Source organism: Macaca fascicularis, chromosome 16 (genome assembly GCF_037993035.2).
Source record: "Macaca fascicularis isolate 582-1 chromosome 16, T2T-MFA8v1.1".
In the NCBI taxonomy this organism is placed as follows: Eukaryota; Metazoa; Chordata; class Mammalia; order Primates; family Cercopithecidae; genus Macaca; species Macaca fascicularis.
The window spans coordinates 72,458,577-72,477,275 of NC_088390.1; the positions used below are offsets into that span (position 1 = coordinate 72,458,577).

The 18,699-nt window shown below is 37.7% G+C and overlaps 1 protein-coding gene across 48 annotated transcripts in view; it reads right to left on the minus strand.

The window, feature by feature from the left end:
* The window catches only part of CEP112 (centrosomal protein 112), a 537,142-nt gene that overhangs the window by 372,459 nt on the left and 145,984 nt on the right, over positions 1 to 18,699 (minus strand). For all 48 annotated transcript variants that reach the window (XR_012426034.1, XR_010581949.2, XR_012426035.1 and 45 more), the window contains one exon: positions 1,064 to 1,143. Coding sequence is in view for 45 of the 48 variants with exons in the window: in XM_074020167.1 (XP_073876268.1) it covers positions 1,064 to 1,143 (80 nt within the window). In the remaining 3 variants the exon portion in view is untranslated. The remainder of the gene's footprint in view (positions 1 to 1,063; positions 1,144 to 18,699) is intronic.

Consider the following 18,699-nt stretch of genomic DNA (forward strand, 5'->3'; position numbering starts at 1 on the left):
AAATGGGTATCTTGTGATGCCATAGTTTACAAATCACATTAGAATGTTCTATTCAGGAACTGAGCCAATATATTTTATTAACAAGCAAAGTGAAAGAGAAGGAATGGTTATGCCATCTTCCCAGGCAGAATTCGATGTATTTGATCTTGGGTATTCTTTTTGGCCTTTCTGTAAGTCATTCTTATTTGGAGGTTTAGAGAAGCAAGTAAAATAAAATTACTGATTCTCTGGGAGTTAGCTAGGTATATTGAGCTCAAGAAAGCTTCTCCTCTTAAATCACTTTTTTGGGTCAGTCAACCTATTGATCTTCCTCCAATTAAACTTTTATCATTCTGTACCAAATTGCCAAATGTCTTGAATATCTCTCCAACTAGACTGTATAGTTCTGTGGGAATGTACTACACACTGGCTGACACATGGTGGGAACTCAATATTTACTGAGTTCAGACCTCACAGTAATTTACGTTTTAAGTTATCTAAATGAATCAATGTTTTTTCAGCTAAAAACTGCAAGGCCAAATCTAGTAATAGGAGGACCCAATCAGTTTAGTAAATGAATGGAGAAGACAAATAAAATCTAATATTTTAATGTATGCCTAAGTACACTAAAACGCTAAAATACCAAGTATATCATAAGACAAAACCTTTCCTAGATAATGCCTGTGTAGTAATCCATTTTCAAATATAACAACCGAAACATTTCATTTCTCAAATTGCTCAACAAAATCTACAGAGGAATTTCTAAATGTCCTAAGACCAAAATCTCATTTTTTAAAAAATCTGTTTTTGTTTAAGAGGGAGAAAGCATCTGAAACCACTAAGTTCTATTTTCTTACATTCCTATCACTTAAAAACAGCTGAACTGATTTTTCTTTTTTAAAAAAAAAATTACTGGCTAGTAATAAAATCCTGAAGATAGAGATTTGTGATGGAAAACCGATGCAAACTAATCCATAGCAAAGCTCTTATAAAAAGATAGTGTTTAGGTCCCAGTTACTTAATTTGGCTCACAGTTTATTAATAAAGGGTAGTTTTAAATCAAATGCATTACAATTTTACTCACTTCAAAGCTTCCTCAAATTTATGAATTTTCTTTTGAGTATCTTCTTTTCCTTTATCAAGTTCGCTCTGTAAGTCATGAGCCTGCCATGACAAGAACATGGAAAATTTATTGGAAGACAAGTAAAGTTTACTTAAAAGAGACATACAAACAATGAAATAGTCAGTGATCACAAATCCATTTTTAATATTAAATTAGATTTAGATATTTCACGATAGAAACTTGGTCTACCATAGAATGATTTCAATACTATACTCAAATACTTATTTTCTGTTCAAAGTGAATTTCTTGAGTCTACCTGCAGGTGAATTCTTTTAAAATAAATTCATAAGTTAAAAGAAAATGAAAAAAAGGAACATTTTTGATTTTTAAAATTATATTTTAATCAAAGAAAAATCTTACAAGATTCAAGAGAATACAATAAACAATGTGTCTATATTCCCTGAACACATAATGTTTATGATGAAATGGTCTTCTCTTCCACAGCTGGGAATAATTTGTATAACCATTTACTGAGTTTGGAAGGAAACTGCCATCCCTCCCCACCCACCATGTCTACCTCTTTCCCAAATGTGGATCATTCGAGTAAATGAGATGGCAGCATCAATAACAAGCGCTAAATGAACATTTGTCTTCAGCCGGGCACAGTGGCTCACGCCTGTAATCCCAGCACTTTGGGAGGCTGAGGCAGGCAGATCACAAGGTCAGGAGTTCGAGACCAGCCTGACCAACATGATGAAACCCTGTCTGTACTAAAAATACAAAAATTAGCCTGGCGTGGTGGTGCATGCCTGTAATCCCACCTAATCAGGAGGCTGAGGAAGGAGAATCGCTTGAACCTAGGAGACAGAGGTTGCAGTGAGCCAAGATCGCACCACTGCAGTCCAGCCTGGGCAACAGAGTGAGACTCCATCTCAAAAAAAAAAAAAAAAAAATCTGTCTTCACAAAAAGCTCTTCATATCCATATGCAGATAAATACAACCAATGTGGACATTATACGGATCTTAAAATATAAAAGGGAAACTTTGGTACAGTGGACGAAAAGGAAGGAATGAAACAGCAGCCATGGCTCCACATACATGGCAACTAAGGATGCAGAGCCCAGCTGGGAGGGGAGGCAGGAAAGCTCGAGTTACTTGGTGGGGCGGGAATACCCACTCCAGACCTGCTGGTAAGCAAGGTGAGGCAGAAAGGGAAACGAGTGGCCAATAGGTTCAAGAGAGAAATGACAAGAGCAACAACAAAACACAAATACACTGCGACAAACCGTATCAGACTGAATCAGGGCTAGCCAAAAATACCTGTAGTTAGCTATTTATATCAGTTTAAATAGAGACCTATTTAACTCAACCCTATCTTTAACCTCTTCTTTTTAAAATTCTTTTGGATTTCTTCTCTCAGTGTTTTAGTAAATAAATACATTAATAAAATCAGTTTGCTTATAAACTAAAAGAAAGTAAAGGTAGACAGGAAATTTTCCAAGATAATATCGAAAAGCTTCTATGGGCTGCTATGATGATAATCTCAAAACTAAGAATACACCAAGAGGCAGAGAAGAAAAAGCAAGAGAGTTAGAAACCAGTAGCCACTCTCCCCCATATTTTAAATGGTAAATTTAAAGTATCTCATAAAGACTATTTGTCTTATGAGAAAGAGAAAGACCAACTTGCCTTGCAAACTTTTGCCACTACATTTATTTTATTTTACATGGGGGAAAAAGAAGTCTGTTGTTCAAGTTTTTAACATGTTCAAGTCTCAAATTATTATTTTGGATCCCTAATATGCATTACAGTGTTTGGCACACAGTAAGCACACTACACTGGAGTACAAACATTACTAAAGCACCAAAAGCACCATTTCAATGCAAAACTAGTCTTTTTAACGTGGAGAGTCAAAAACTAAAACCTCAAAATGAAATTCAGATACAACCTAATGCAAAGATCCTGGAAACATGTTTTTATATCAGTAAAAAATAAAATCTTAAGTGAAAAATCACCCAGCAGCTTAGGAAAAACACACAGAGAAAAGTAAATGTATTCAAGTAAAAGGTTGGGGGAAGGACAATTCAGAAGGAAGTTAAACGGAGAAACTAGTAAGTGAAATGTTATCTTACACTGGTGTTTACTTACACATATTTACCTATCCTTTTGCTTTAATCGTTCTTTGTTAGTCAAGTTCTCCTGCAAGCTGAATTCAGCCCAAATCATACACTTTCTTCTTTTAATAGAGGATGTTCTTAGGTTTATTGCTAGCACTAAAATATTATTATTTATGCCATTTTTTCCTGTTTCCTAATTTTTTATGTTACTTTTTATACATGGCATTTTGTTACTATCCCCAACTCCTCCATGTTCTGACAGATTGATACATAGAGACAGAAAATGGCTTTTCCAGCTTTATTGCCATATAATTGGCAAAAAATATATACACTTTTGAGGTATACAACACGGTGTTTTTAAAATTTATTTTAATTGACAAATGACAAATTGTATATACATATGATATGCGTGAAGTTTTGATACATGTACACATTGTAGAAATATTAAATCAAGCTAATTCACATAGTCATCATATCATATATAGACTTATTTTTGTGATGAGAACATTTAAAGTTTGTTCTCAGCAATTTTCAATTATACTATAGATTATTATTAATAATAATAATCATGTTATATCTCCAGATACTTATTCCTCCTGTCTAAAACTTTTTTGTTTTTTTGAGACAGGGTCTCACTGCCACCCAGGCTGGAGTACAGTGGCACAATGATAGCTCACTGTAACCTCAAACTGCTGAGCTCAAGTGATCCTCCCACATCAGCCCCCCAGGTAGCTAGGACTACAGGCATGTACCACCACATCTGGATAATATTTTTTTAGAATCAGGGTCTCACTATGTTGCCCAGTCTGGTATAAAATGCCTGCCCTCAAGTGAACCTCTCTTGGCATCCAAAAGTGCTGGGATTATACTCATGAGCCACTGTGACCAGACTAAACTAAAACTCTGTACCCTTTCAACAGCATCTACCCATTCTCTGACATCCCTCCCCACCCAGCCCCTAGTAACCACCATTCTATTATCTGATTCTAGGAGTTTGATTGTTACTTCAGATTTCACGTATAAGTGAGATGATGCAGTACTTGTCCTCCAGGACCTTCCATGTTATTACAAATGACAGGATTTTCTTTTTTAAGGCTGCATACTATTCCACTGTGTATATATACCACAGTTTCTTCCATCCACAGATGAACACTTAGGTCAATTCCATTCACCCATAGACAAATACTTAGCTTGATTCTGTATTTTGGCTCTTGTGAATAGTGCTGCAATGAACATAGGAATGTAGGTATCTCTTAAACATACTGATTTCATTTCCTTTGGATATAAACCCAGAAGTGGAAATTGCTGAATGATATGGTAGTGCTGTTTTTAATTTTTTGAGGTACTTCCATACTGTTTGCCATAATGACATTCCCACCACCAGAGTACAGAAGCTCTCTTTCCTCCACATCCTGGCCAACACTTGTTATCCCTTTGGGGTATGTGTGTGTGTCTGTGTGTGTGTGCGCGTGTATATGTGTATGTTAGCAAAAGCCATTCTAACAAGTATGAGGTAATATTTCATTGTAGTTTTGATTTGCCTTTCCTTGATGATTAATGATGTCTAGAATTTTTCATATACCTGTTATTTGTATATCTTCTTTGGAAAAGTGTCTATTCAGGTCCTTGGCCCATTTTTTAAACATCATGTTATTTGTGTTTTTGCTATAAAGTTGTTTTAATTCCTTATACATTTAGGATATTAGTCCCTTATCAGATAAATGTTTGCAAATATTTTCTCCCATTCTGTAGTTTGCTTCTTCACTCTGTTGATTGTAAATCTTTGCCACTTTGTATATCCAGAATGGATAACTAGTTATTTCAGATAGCCATTCTTAAAGTTCTGAGATTCTTTCCTCAGCTTGGTTGATTCTACTGTTAGCACTTGTGATTGTATTCTGAAATTCGTGAAGTGAATTGTCCAGCTCTATCAGGTAAGTTTGGTTATTTGTTAAAAAGGCATTTTCATATTTCAGATCCTATATCATTTTATTGTATGCCTTATAATCCTTGGACTGGGTTTCAACATTCGCCTGAATCTCAATCATCTTCATTCCTGTTCATATTCTAAATTCTACTTCTGTCATTTCAGCCTGGTTAAGAACCATTGCTGGGGAACTACTGCAGGTGTCTGGAGGTAAGAAGACACTCTGGCTTTTTGAGTTGCCAGAGTTCTTGCTCTGATTCTTTCTCATCTGTGTGGGCTCATGTCCCTTCAACCTTTGAAGTTGCTGCCCTTTGGATGGTTGCGTTGTTTTGTTTTTTGCTTTTATCTCCACTGATGTCTTTGGGGGTTTGTGGCTTCCATCAACTGCAAGGTGGGGTCCATCAACTGGCTTCATTTCTAGTAGATTTTGAGGGGGCCAAGGTTCAGCTCAATACTCCCACACTGTATACTTTAACTCTGAGGGGCTGGTATCGGGTCACTGGCTTTGCTCTCTGGTCCCTCAAAGTTGGGAACCTGCTGTGTTAAATGGGCCAAAGTGTTCCTGGTCTGATGGCCACAACACTTCAATGAGTGGTGCCAGCCAAAGTGCTTCATCAGGCAGTGGCAATGTGATTCATGCTTGTTTGCATCTGCCAGCAGCAGTGGTAGTACAGCAGGTTTCACCCTTGTCAGCTGGGGTGGGGCACTGGCAGACCAGTGACTGCCAGCCTCTATATGCACATTCACAGTGGCAGCAGTGGCACCATGGAGGGGAGGGGTCACTGGCATCTGTGTGTGCATTCACACTGGTGGCAGCATTGGCATAGCAGTGGGTTTCTGGCTAGGGTGGGGCTGGCAAACTCCTTGTGCATATTCACACTGGTGGCAATGGTGGTGGGAGACAGGGCCACTGGACTCCCTGAGTGCTTTCATGCCAAAAATGGCAGCACTGCAACACAGCAGCACGTGGGGGACAGGTGCATTCACGCTGGCAGCAATGGCACAGTGGGGTGCACGCACATCACCACACCAGCATGGAAGGGCAAGGTTCACCCACGCACACATGTGTCGATATGGCAATAGCGGGATGGCCATGGGTGAGTGCTTGCTGGTAAACAGCATGGGGGAGGCTGCAGTAGAGGGAGAGTGTAAGTAGGCCGGTGCATGTCAGTGGGGGCCACTCTGCAGGAGCTCTCTGACAATCTGGCACAGTCTGCCAGCACAGGAGCTATGATGAGGACCCTGGGGTGGCATCCTGGTTGGGCATCTGAAGACTGCACTGTAAGCAGGCAAAGCCAGGCTATGGCCCTAGGAGAGGCCAGCAGATGGGAAAGTTCAGGTAAGACTGGCCCCATCTGCTCTGTTCAGGTTCAACAACTTTTTAAGGCTAGAGTCTCCCAGAGGAACATGGCCAGCCTTAGGGAATAGGCGACCCCAGCCACGCTCCCCTGCAGACATTCCCGCATCAAAACTCTCTGGGCTCCGTACAGGCTGGAGTCCTGCCCCAACCGTCTCTCTAAGCAACTCTCTCTGCCAGCTCAAGTGTGGGAGTCATGGGGTCTTCTGCTGCAGGATTCCAGAGGTCCAAGGCAAGAGCAGCTCGCTCCTTGCCTGCTCAACTCACCCATTCCCCAGGAGTCATTAGGAGCCAGGAAGAAGACCCAGTGCATGGCAGCCCCATGCAGGGTTCCCAGCTTCCTCCCCTTTCAGTCCAGTGTCTCTGTCCTCCCACTGTCCACTCTCAATACCTTCCCTATGAAGATTGGCTTGGAATGCGCCAGTCTTCCCAATGTCCTACACCGTGGGGGCAGACATTCTTCCTAGCTGCATCTAGTCAGCCATCCTTTCTCACATTTATTGATTCACCTATCTTGAGCAATCCTTGCATCCCAACAATAAACCCACTTGGTCATGGTGCCTGATCATTTGATGTGCTGTTGAATTTGGTTTGCTAGTATTTTGTCAAGGACATTGTCTTTGGAAACAGATTTTAACTACACCAATGATGTCATAAATATTTCACAATTATTTTTAATCTACATCCCTCTAATATTCAGCAAGTTAAAAATTAATACCTATGCCCTGTTAAAATAATAGCTTGGCATATGTTTACTTCTCCCTCTCCTAGCCATTTTGGTTTTCTTGTATATCATCTCGAGATGCTGAGGCAGATAGTGGTTTTAAATTGTTTTAACTTTACATACCTTCTTTTTCAAGATTCTCTTCTGACATTTCCATTGTTTATATTGTGGTACACAATAAATATTTAAATTCATCTCTATTTAATTTTGGCATTCACCAGTACTTTTTCATTCTTGAGTAATTTTTTTGTTTGATTTGATTTTTTGTTTATCCTTAGGTTGATTAAAGTCCATCATCCGGTAATTTTATTTTTCAAAAAGAATATCCAAGTGCTACATCTTTTGAGGCTTTGCACATTCAATACTGTCATTCTGCTGCCTTTATGCATATGGGTACAAGATTCTTAGGTCACAACATTTTGGCCTAAAACACAGCATATGTTAGTTTCTCTATTGTTTTATGACATTTAGGTTTGCAAATAAGAAGACTAAAGTCACCTAATCTTTGCTTTCCCTTTCCCCTGGTCTGGACATTTATAAAAATCATTCTCTTTATACTGTAATTCAAACATTTTAAAAAATCTTCTTGTATTGATTTTTAGCTGATAAAGAGTGGAATCTTTAAAATTACATACACAGACCTTCTGAAAAGTTTTCTCATATCTTTAGTTATTTCTGTGTTACTTTATTCTAAGCCTTCCTTCAGAAATATCAGTTGTTGTATACTGGTTTTATATTTTCTGCCTTAATATCACCTTCCTCAAAATTTTTGATTCTTTGTCCCTTTCTTTTGCAGTCTGAAAGGTCATTATGCCTTGCCTTCATATCGCTGATTTAATTCTTTACAAAATCTGACCTAACCCAACCAGCTCCTATGTGATCTTAAGTCTGCTATTGTACTTTTGGTTTCCTTACGATTTCCTTATGACAATTTTCACTTCATCCCTTTCTTTCCTTATGGTATCTGTTCCTCCTTCATAGATATCATATCTTCTTGTATGCTACTGGTGAATTTTTAAACATTTTCTTCTGGAGTAATACATTTTCAGGAGAAACTCCTTCCTCTGAATCTTCTGTATAATGCTCTCATTCCTTTCTTCTACAATACTTTCCCACAGACTGCATTTTGGTTCTGTTCTCCTCCTCATTCTTGAACACCATACACCACTCAGATTTGGTGCTTGACATTCAGAACACCATTCAGTTTGCTGCTTGACAAAAACTATAGAGGCTGTAACTGTGCATCTATTACGGGTCTCTAAGTGTGGTCTCCCTCGCAGAGATACAGCTAAAACTAATTCCCAGGAGGGTTTGCACTAGGTTACGCTGCTCTACTGAGGAGGCACGTTTCTCCTCAAGCCACAGCCTGCTTCACTGGTAGTCTAAAATGATACGTCACATGGGAAACCAACAAGGAACTGCTATCAGAGCTGCTGACAAGTCAATAGGTATTTTGCACATTGGCACTGTGCCTCCAATGTACCATGTACCAGTAGTTTCCCCTCTACTGCTGATTTTTTTTTTTTTTTCTGGGACTCAGAACTGCCTGCATAAAAGCACAATTGAGATTTATCCCTTTAAATGGGAAGCTTCAAAAAATTAACTTTTTGAGAAAAATCTATCTCTAAAATTGCACACTGATTATGAGTCCAAGCTCACAATCAGATGGCATGGATTTGTCTCCCTGTTCCTTCACAAACCACATAACATTCCTTGCCTCAGTTGGCTCCTCTGAAAAATTGGGATAACAATGAGTATATCAAAGAATTGTGATAAGTTAATAAATTACTTGATGTAAAGACCTTAGAACAATATGAGGAACATAATAAATGCTCAGTATATGTGAAACATTATTATTACCTTCTCAGATTGAATAACTCAAGGTTATTATGAACACCCAAAATCACAGTGTGCCACAACACAGTAATTCCCTTAGTCTGTCTACCTTTTTAGAAAGTAGTACCTGAATTGCTAAGCATTTTGACTTTTTGTAACTGCTTTTTATCATTCATTGTTGAATCTTCACCTCTGACAAGTTTTTAGCTGCCATTTCTTGATACTTGTCAGTGTGCTAACACAAGCACCTTGATCTAATTTATTGCTTCTAAAATTATTAGAATGAAATTCTCTGGGTGGGAAAATGAGGGACTCCCCTCTGAGGTAAACATCAACATGCCAATGACCATACTTTTGAGCTGGGGGTTTCTTAAGGTAGAAACTGTTTCTCATTTTTATATCCCTAGGACGCAGGATAATATCTAGCCCATACTCCAGTAGTCAATAAGTATTGTTTTAAATCTGTTTTTTCTTAATTGAATATATCTGTATTGTTTAAGAGCCTTTTTGGATGGCATTTTTAGTTTTTACCTATATTCCAGATAGTTGTGGGTGATATAAGTAAACACCAGAAAAGTGAGAAATCATTGCATACGGATCTCGGCAAAACAGAAGAGATCAATACTTTTGGTGGGTTTAAAAAAAAAAAATCCTTGTTTGTGTGGCTCACACCTGTAATCCCAGCACTTTGGGAGGCTGAGGCAGACGGATCACGAGGTCAGGAGATCGAGACCATCCTGGCTAACATGGTGAAATCCCATCTGTACTAAAAATACAAAAATTAGCCGAGCGTGGTGGCACACGCCTGTGATCCCAGCTACTCGAGAGACTGAGGCAGGAGAATGACTTGAACACGGGAGGCAGAGGTTGCAGTGAGCTGAGATTGTGCCACTGCACTCCAGTCTGGGCAACAGAGCAAGACTCCGTCTCAGAAAAAAAAAAAAAAAAAAATCTTTGTTTGTACATAAAAGAAACAAACAACGTAGAAGGAGATAATGCTATTGCCAACCATTCCTTTTTAATGTACAAATGGTAGTAAGCAATAAATGATTTGCTTGTAATCCTTTCCCCACTATAAATTGTTAATACCAGAAAAGAATTTAAAAGTGATACATAATGAAAACACAAACCAGATAGTCAAGGATACATAATATATTCTCAAACATGAGAATTTACTATAAATAATTGACTTAAATAGCCATAAGCACATTTATTGAATATTCACTAAATATATTTTTTTGCTCCCTTGCATCCCAAGAATTTAGGTAATCACAAAAGGAATATTGTGTAAATAAGAAAGAGATTGTGCTATACATCAGAAACTAGATATACTGTGGCAGACACCATAGCATAGTAAAGTGCACAGACGAGGTACTGACCCAAACACTGACTAGCTGAACAACTCCGCAATGCCTCTTAACTGCTATGACCTCTGCTTCCCAATATGAAAAATATGGGGGATTAGGTTGCATAACTTCCGTAAATCTTTTCACTACACAATTTCACATTTTAAAACATCACTAAAGGTACACGTACTCTTAAAAATTATGTCAGTAGTAGTTCAAAAACACTATCCAATATGTTAAATATAAAGCTGTGACTATTTTAAACATGATTTTACAAAGTACACATGATTGCTAGGCATTGGAATAACTATATTTTAAGGATTGTAAAGTCCATTAGACTTCGTATCTCATTTGTTAAACAGTTCCATCAGAATGATTGTAAGTAGATATTTCAATTCAGTACATTTTAGAACATAGGTACTTAACATATGTCTGGCATGTTTCTCTAGGTAAACAGCACCATCTTTTACTCTCTGGTAACTGTTTGGAAAACAAGCAATAGGTTATTTGTAGGGGGCAGGTGTTTCCTTGCTAGTAAAATAATTTAGTCTAACCATTTCCTGATTTAACAGATGAGGACACTTCATCAAACAATGACATTTCAGTTTACTACTTATTATTTGTTTGATGTTCAAAGATCTTAAGAGCAGGCAATAGCCACTAGAGATCAATAAAGACCATTACATAATATGTGTGTGCTTAAATTAGGGACAGCATCTGATGCTGTTTCTTTTACCTCAAAGACAAGTTAGAATCCTATGCTCCTGTCCTGCTGCTGTCTCATAGGCAGAAGAGAACAATGTCATTCAATGGCATTTCCTCCTCCTAAAGAGATATTTAGAACTAAGTTTTATACCGAAAGTTATTGAATGTGCACACCTGTAACACTAACAACAACAACAAAAAACCCTATACATCCCATTTAGTTCTACAGTTACACAGTCCAGGGCTACGGAAGATTTATGTCAGGTCTTTGAGCTATCAAAAAGGATATTCCCTGAGAGGGATGTAAGACATCAAAACTTCAAGGCTTGAGATCACAGCAGGTTTAATAAAGAAAGAAAAACAGATGTCAATGTAAAAGGGGGAGATTATGAAATTAATTGTAAAATAAAAAGTAGCATGCTGAGCAACATTTTCTTCCAATGTAAATAATGCTAGGAACATATGCAATAGGAACGATGGCTATTTTTCTTTTAAAGATTGTTATTATTTTAAACAAATCTTATTTACAGTGAAAACAACTAATACACTTTAACAAGTAATGTTATTAAAAAGCAAGGTCAATTGATACCGCATGGAAAGGGAATCACTGTAGTTAAGATACCTAATAAAAAGGATTTAGGTCTGCTCCTTGAAGTGAAATAGAGTAGGAATGGTCAGCAGGCTACTGGATACGGATGAACTGAGCTCTAATATTCACTTTCTAGTGTACATTCACCAGGGAGGGAGACTGATAGCAGAAACCTTAGTTTACTTAGAAGCTAAATACCCAAGAAAAGATAATGGAAGAAGAAAGACTTCCTTTCTAGGTCTATCTCTATGTGTGTAACAGTCCTCAGTAGGATGTAATGAAGCCTGGGATAGGAAAACCTTATTTTACAAATAGCCAGTGCATCTCTTTCTCCTCACCACAACCTGTCTGTCTCACAGGCACATACATACCAGAATATCAGGAAGACGGCTTACCAGACTGCAACAGAGCAGGAAGCCAGGAAGCTCTTCCTTAATGGATGGACAGCCAGTGATCTGCCCAAAGAATGAACAGTGGACTAACAAGTACACCCAGAAGACACTGATGCCTTATACAGGAAGCAAGGATTATGAAAAAGTATGTCCATTTCATATGAAATATACTTAACATCTTGTATTGAGCTGCATTAGAACTGCAACAATAAGGAAATCTATTACGATTTTAAAAAGCACACGTGCAGGTCAATACATGTTACTAGAAACACTTTTCCAAATGACAGAAATAGATTTCTTCCTATACATGAAGCTCATGGAGGGCAGAATCTATGTCTAATTCATCCTCAACCCCACCCCAGTACCTAATATAATACCTTCCCCAATATAACCATTTAATGGGTATCTGCTGAGTGACTATATGGATAAACAAGATGTGGTACTACAAAGCGTCTTTAACATTTTGTGATATAAACCATATTTACTTTTAATTTGTATTTATTCTAAATAAATGTTAACTTTTTTCATCTTCTATTATTTTGTATGTTACAAGTTGATTTGATAAATGTTGAAACAGCAGATAGTGATAAAAGCAGCAACAAAACCTTTGCCATTTAACTACTCTTTTACTTTCTACATCTTATACCAAAAAACAATTTAGAAACTTAAGTTTCATAGTCAGAAATCTATAGAACTCTGTTTTTCCCGAGATGGTGGACCAGAGGCCTTCCCAACATGCCTTATCTACTTGGAAGAATTTTGTCCAAGAAGGGAATGAAAAATCAACAGAAAGTGAAAGAAAACTTCAGATACTGGGGAAGAGAAGATGAGCAGGGAGACAGTGGCTAGGTCTGGTTGAGAACTGAGTGAAGCTCCAATATAGGAGAGGGGAAGAGAATGTCCCTCTGTAATCTACCTGTCTATTGGGGAACTGTACAACCTAGGCCATGGGGAACACCCTGTCCCTCCCAAGCCCTGGATATAACTAGGAGAGAGGCCAGAAGAGTGTGAAAAGGAATACCAGGAAGTACGCCAGGCATTGTCTCAGACCTGGGACCCAACAGGACAATGCCATTCTTGATTCTAATTCATATCGAGCTGAGTGGGCCTGAAACCTAGCAGTGGCGGCAGCACCAGCATTAGTCTTGGGCCAGGATTTGGAGTGCTGGATCTGGAGCAGGCAAAGAGCTCTCACAGCCAGAACTTAGAGGTAAGTGTGGTGTGCAATCCAGCTCTGGGTGCTAGAATTGGGATGCCCCTCCTTCATAGACTGAAATAGGAGGAGAGTTGCTGAAAAGGCATGGTTTTGCCTGGGTAGTGGGTTTTGTGGCCACAGGCAGCTTTGAAAAATAAAGTAAAAAACTGCACGTAACGTTTCTGAGTGTTCCAATTGGCTCCCTTACTTGGAATAGGGATGTGAGCTCCCTCAGGTCTGAAGAGTGAGAGGTGGGTCCCTCTCCCTATTACCTGGAGTAGGCACGTGGGAAACCCATCACTTCCCATGCAGAGAATTCGGTGCAGCAGTGGCTGCTCTGTTTCTTGCCTAGCCTTATCTCCAGTCACATGCTGACTGCCTCTAGACCCCTGTCAGGGTGAGTGCTTGTGCCCACTGTTAGGAGGTGTGAATGCAGACTTGCCCAGTCCGGCTCTGCCCAGATTTGGCTTCCACTGTGACTGAGCACATGACCCAGCCCACTGAATATTCTATGGCCCAGCCATTGCCTGGGCAATGAAGTACCTCTCATGGTTAACAAAGATCAAGCATAAACTTTATTCCTACAAGAGCAACTGGCTTTTACCTGCAAGTGCCACCTACTGGTCTGGAGGCTGACTTGCAAACCCCATAGTAAATCTGCTGACACAAATGCACAGTGCTTAGGAATAACATAAGAATTCCATGCCCTTTGCTACCACAATCATCAATGCCACTGTGGCTTCTCAGGAGGCTATGAGCCCGCTTACCTTCCAGGTACACCACTACTACGACCAGTATTTGAGAAAGTCATCACACTAAGCCTGTTTACAACCAAGGAAATCATGCAAAGCCTTAACACTTAACATATCCAGAAGTAAACAGCTCTACTCAACATACTTCATAGTTATATCCGCAAGAAAAAAAAGTTACATTTCAATGAAATTCAAAAATAAGAAGTTACTATTTCTCCAGATGTGAATAAATCACCATAATAATACCAGAAGTATGAAAAAGCAGGGTAGTATAGTACCCACAAAGGAACACAGTAATTTTCTAGCAATGGATCCTAACCAAAATAAAATTTTTGAAATGCCAGATAAAGGCCAGGCACAACGGCTCATGCCTGTAATCCCAGCACTTTGGGAGGCTGACTTGGGTGGATCACGAGGTCAGGAGATCGACACCATCCTGGCTAACATGGTGACACCCCGTTTCTACTAAAAATACAAAAAAAATTAGCTGGGCATGGTGGCGGGCACCCGTAATCCCAGCTACTCAGGAGACTGAGGCAGGAGAATGGCGTGAACCCAGGAGGCGGAGCTTACAGTGAGTTGAGATCGTGCCACTGCACTCCAGCCTGGGCGACAGAACGAGACTCTGCCTCAAAAAAAAAAAAAAAAAGAAAAGAAAAAAAGAAATGCCAGATAAAGAATTAAAAATACTGATTTTAAAGAGATTCAATAAGATAAAAGGTATTCTGAAAACCAACACAAAGACATCACAAAATCAATTCAGGATATAAATTTTTAAAACTTGCCAATGAGATAGATATCTTAGAAAAAACAATTTCTGGAAATGAATAATTAAGAAATTACAAAATACAGCTGAAAGCTTCAACAATTGACTAGACCAAGCAGAAAAGAAAATTCTCAGAACTTGAAGACAAGACTTTTGACTTAATGCAGTTAAACAAAAATAAACTAAAAACAAATTTAAAAAGAATGAACAAAGCCTTTGAGAAGTATGGGACTACATAAAGCAACTGAAGTTACAAATCACTGGCATTCCTGAAAGAGAACAAAAAGCAAAAAGTTTAGAAAATCTATTTGAGGAAATAATTGACAAAAACTTCTGTAGTCTAGCAAGAGATTTAAACGTCCACATACAAGAAGTGCAACAAACACTAGAAAAAGATATTGCAAGATGCAATTCACCATGAGAAATAGTCATCAGATGTTGTCTAAAGTCAACAAGAAGGAAAAAATCCTAAACTCAGCAAGACAAAAGCATCTAGTCACTTATAAAGAAAAAAAATCAGACTTCTCAGCAGAACCCTTTTACAAACCAGAAGAGATTGGGATCCTATCTTCAGAGTGCTTAAAAAGAAACTGTCAACCACAAATTTTATATCCTGACACAATAAGCTTCATAAACAGAAGAAATATAAGGTATTTCCCAGACAAGCAAATACTGAGGGAATTTGTCACTATTAGGCTGGTTCTATAATAAATGCTCAAAGGAGTTCTAAACATGTAAATGAAAGCTCTGTATTCACCATCATAAAAACACATTTACGTATAAACTTACAGGTCTTACAAAGCAATTGCACAAAGGAGGAAGAGAAAGAAATTAAATAGCGACATGACAAAACACCAACCCACAAAGACAGAGAAAAAAGAAACAAAGAATTTATGAAACAACTAGATAACATTATAACAAGAAAAAAAACTCACATATGAATATTAACCTTGAATGCAAATGGAATGAATGTTCTACTTAAAAGATAAAGATTGACAAAATTGATTTTTAAAAGCCTGAACAACAAAAAAAGTACAGACCAATATCCCTGATGAACATATATGCAAAAATCCTTAATAAAATACTAAGAAATCAAGTCCAACAGCACATCAAAAACGTAATACACCATGATCAAGTGGGTTTTATTCCAGGGAGGCAAGGATGATTCAACATATGCAAATCATTAAATGTGATTCATCACATAAATTGAATTAATGCAAAAACCATATGACCTTCTCAACAGATGCAGAAAAAGCATTTGATAAAATTGACCATACCCTAATGATAAAAACCCTCAACAAATTAGGCATAGAAGGAATACACTTCAAAATAATAAAGGATCTGTGTGGCAAACCCACAGACAACATCACGCTAAACAGGGAAAAGTTGAAAGCAATCCCAATAAGAACTGGAATAAGACAAGGATGCTCACTTTCACCATGCCTATTCAACATAGAACTAGAAGTCCTAGCCAGAGCAATCAAGCAAGAAAAAGAAATAAAAGCCATCCAAATAGAAAAAGAGGAAGTCAAATTATATCAGTTATTGATAATATGATCTTATACCTAAAAAAAACCCTAAAGATTTCTCCCCTCCAAAAAAACCTCTTAGATTTTATAGCCGAATTCTGTAAATTTTAGGATACAAAATCAATGTATAAAAACCAGTAGCATTTCTAAGTATCAAAAACAAGCTGAGAACCAAATCAAGAAGCAATCCCATTTACAAAAGTTATTAAAAAAAAAAAACTAAGAATATATTTAACCAAGGAGGTAAAAGGAGGCAAAACTACAAAACACTGAAGAAAGAAGTTGTAGATGACACAAACAAATGGAAAAACATCTCATGCTCACGGATTTGAAGAATTAATATTGTTAAAATGACCATACTGCACAAAGCAATCTAAGATTCAATGCAATCCCTACAAAAATATCAGTATCATTTTTCTCAGACTTAGAAAAAACAATCCTCAAATTCATATAGCATTAAAAAAGAGCCATATTAGCCAAAGCAATCCAAAGCAAAAAGAACAACACTGGAAGCATAACATTATTTCACCTCAACTTACACTACAAGGTTATAGTAACCAAAACAGCATGGAACTGGCATAAAAATAGATCTGTGTTCTGTTAGGTAATACAGAATACAGAACCCAGAAACACCACCACATAACTACAGCCAAATGACCTTTGACAAAGTCAACAAAAACATACACTGGGGGAAGGACACCCTTTTCAATAAATGGTGGTCAGTAAATTGAATTGCCATATGCAAAAGAATGAAATTGAATCCCTATCTCTCACCATATATAAAAATCAACTCAAGATGGATCAAAGAATTAAATGTAGGACTTGAAAACTTACAAATACTAGAAGAAACCTAGGAAAACTCTTCTGGACATTGGTCTAATCAAAGAATTCATGACTAAGACCTCGAAAGCACAAGCAACAAAAACAGACAAATGGGACTTAATTTTTAAAAAAGCTTCTAGAAAGCAAAGTAAATAATCAATAGAGTGAAAAGACAACCTGCAGAATAGGAGAACATATTTGCAAACTATGCACCTAGCCCAGGGACTGATATCCAGAATTTACAAGGAACAAACAGCAGCAGCAGCAACAAAATAAAAATAATAATAATTAATAACCGATTATAAACAAGGCAAAGGACATGAGTAGACCTTTTTCAAAAAAGACATACAAAAGGCCAACAGGCCTATGAAAAAATACTTAACATCACTAAACATTAGAGAAATGCATATTAAAACCACAATGAGATACCATCTTATTCTAGTCAGAATGGCTATTATTAACAAGCCAAAAAATAACAGATGTTGGTGAGGATGCAGAGAAAAGAAACACTAACACTCTGCTGGCGGGAATGTAAATTAGTATAACCTCCAAGGAAAACAGTATAGAGACTTCTCAGAGAACTAGAAATAAAACTACAATCTGATCCAGCAATTCCACTTCTGGGTATCTACCCAAAGGAAAACATCAGTACTCACAGGTTTCTCACAGCATTATTCACAATAGCAAACTATGGAATCAACTGTCGATAAATGGATGACTGGATAAAGAAAACGTGGCATACACACACACACACACACACACACACGCGCACATATAGATACATATAGACCACACACACACACACACACCATTTGCATGTACATTATCTTAAATGAAACAACTCAGAAAAGGAAAGTCAAATGCCACATGTTCTTATTTGTAAGTGGAAGCTATATAATGGGTACACATGAACATAGATTGTGGAGAGTGTGGAATGACAGACACCGAAGATTTGGAAGGGTGGGAGGCTAGGAGGGGGCGAGGGATGAGAAATTACCTAATGGGTCCATTATTTGGGAAATGGTTACACTAAAAGTCCAGACTTCATGCTTATGCAATATATCCATGTAAAAAAACTGTGCTAGTACCTGTCAAATTCACACAAAAATTTTAAAAATAAATCTATAAAACTCGGCACTTTACTGCCGAAGGTATTAAGTGTGTCAATAACCCCCTAGTTATTACAGGAGGGATATCCACATACATCAGTTGAAATAGTACTATAAACAAGGAACAATTGCTAATCTTTTTCAAGTAGTAGTCAGTACTTTCATTGTTTTAGGTTCCTTTGTTAAATGTTTAAAGTTCTTGTTGCACGTATGACACAACAGAATACCAAATACATCCCACCGATTGTATATTTTTAAACTGGTAGAAAGAAAATATAATTTCAACATGTTATTATGAGAGGTTAAGATAATAATATAGTTGTCCCCCAGCATCCATGGGGAATTGGTGCCAGGGTCCCCTGAGGATACCAAAATCCACGGATGCTCAAGTCCCTTTTATAAAATGGTGTAGTATTTGCATATAACCTACACACATTCTCCTATATACTTTAAGTCATCTCATAATAACTTACATAGTACCTAATCTAATG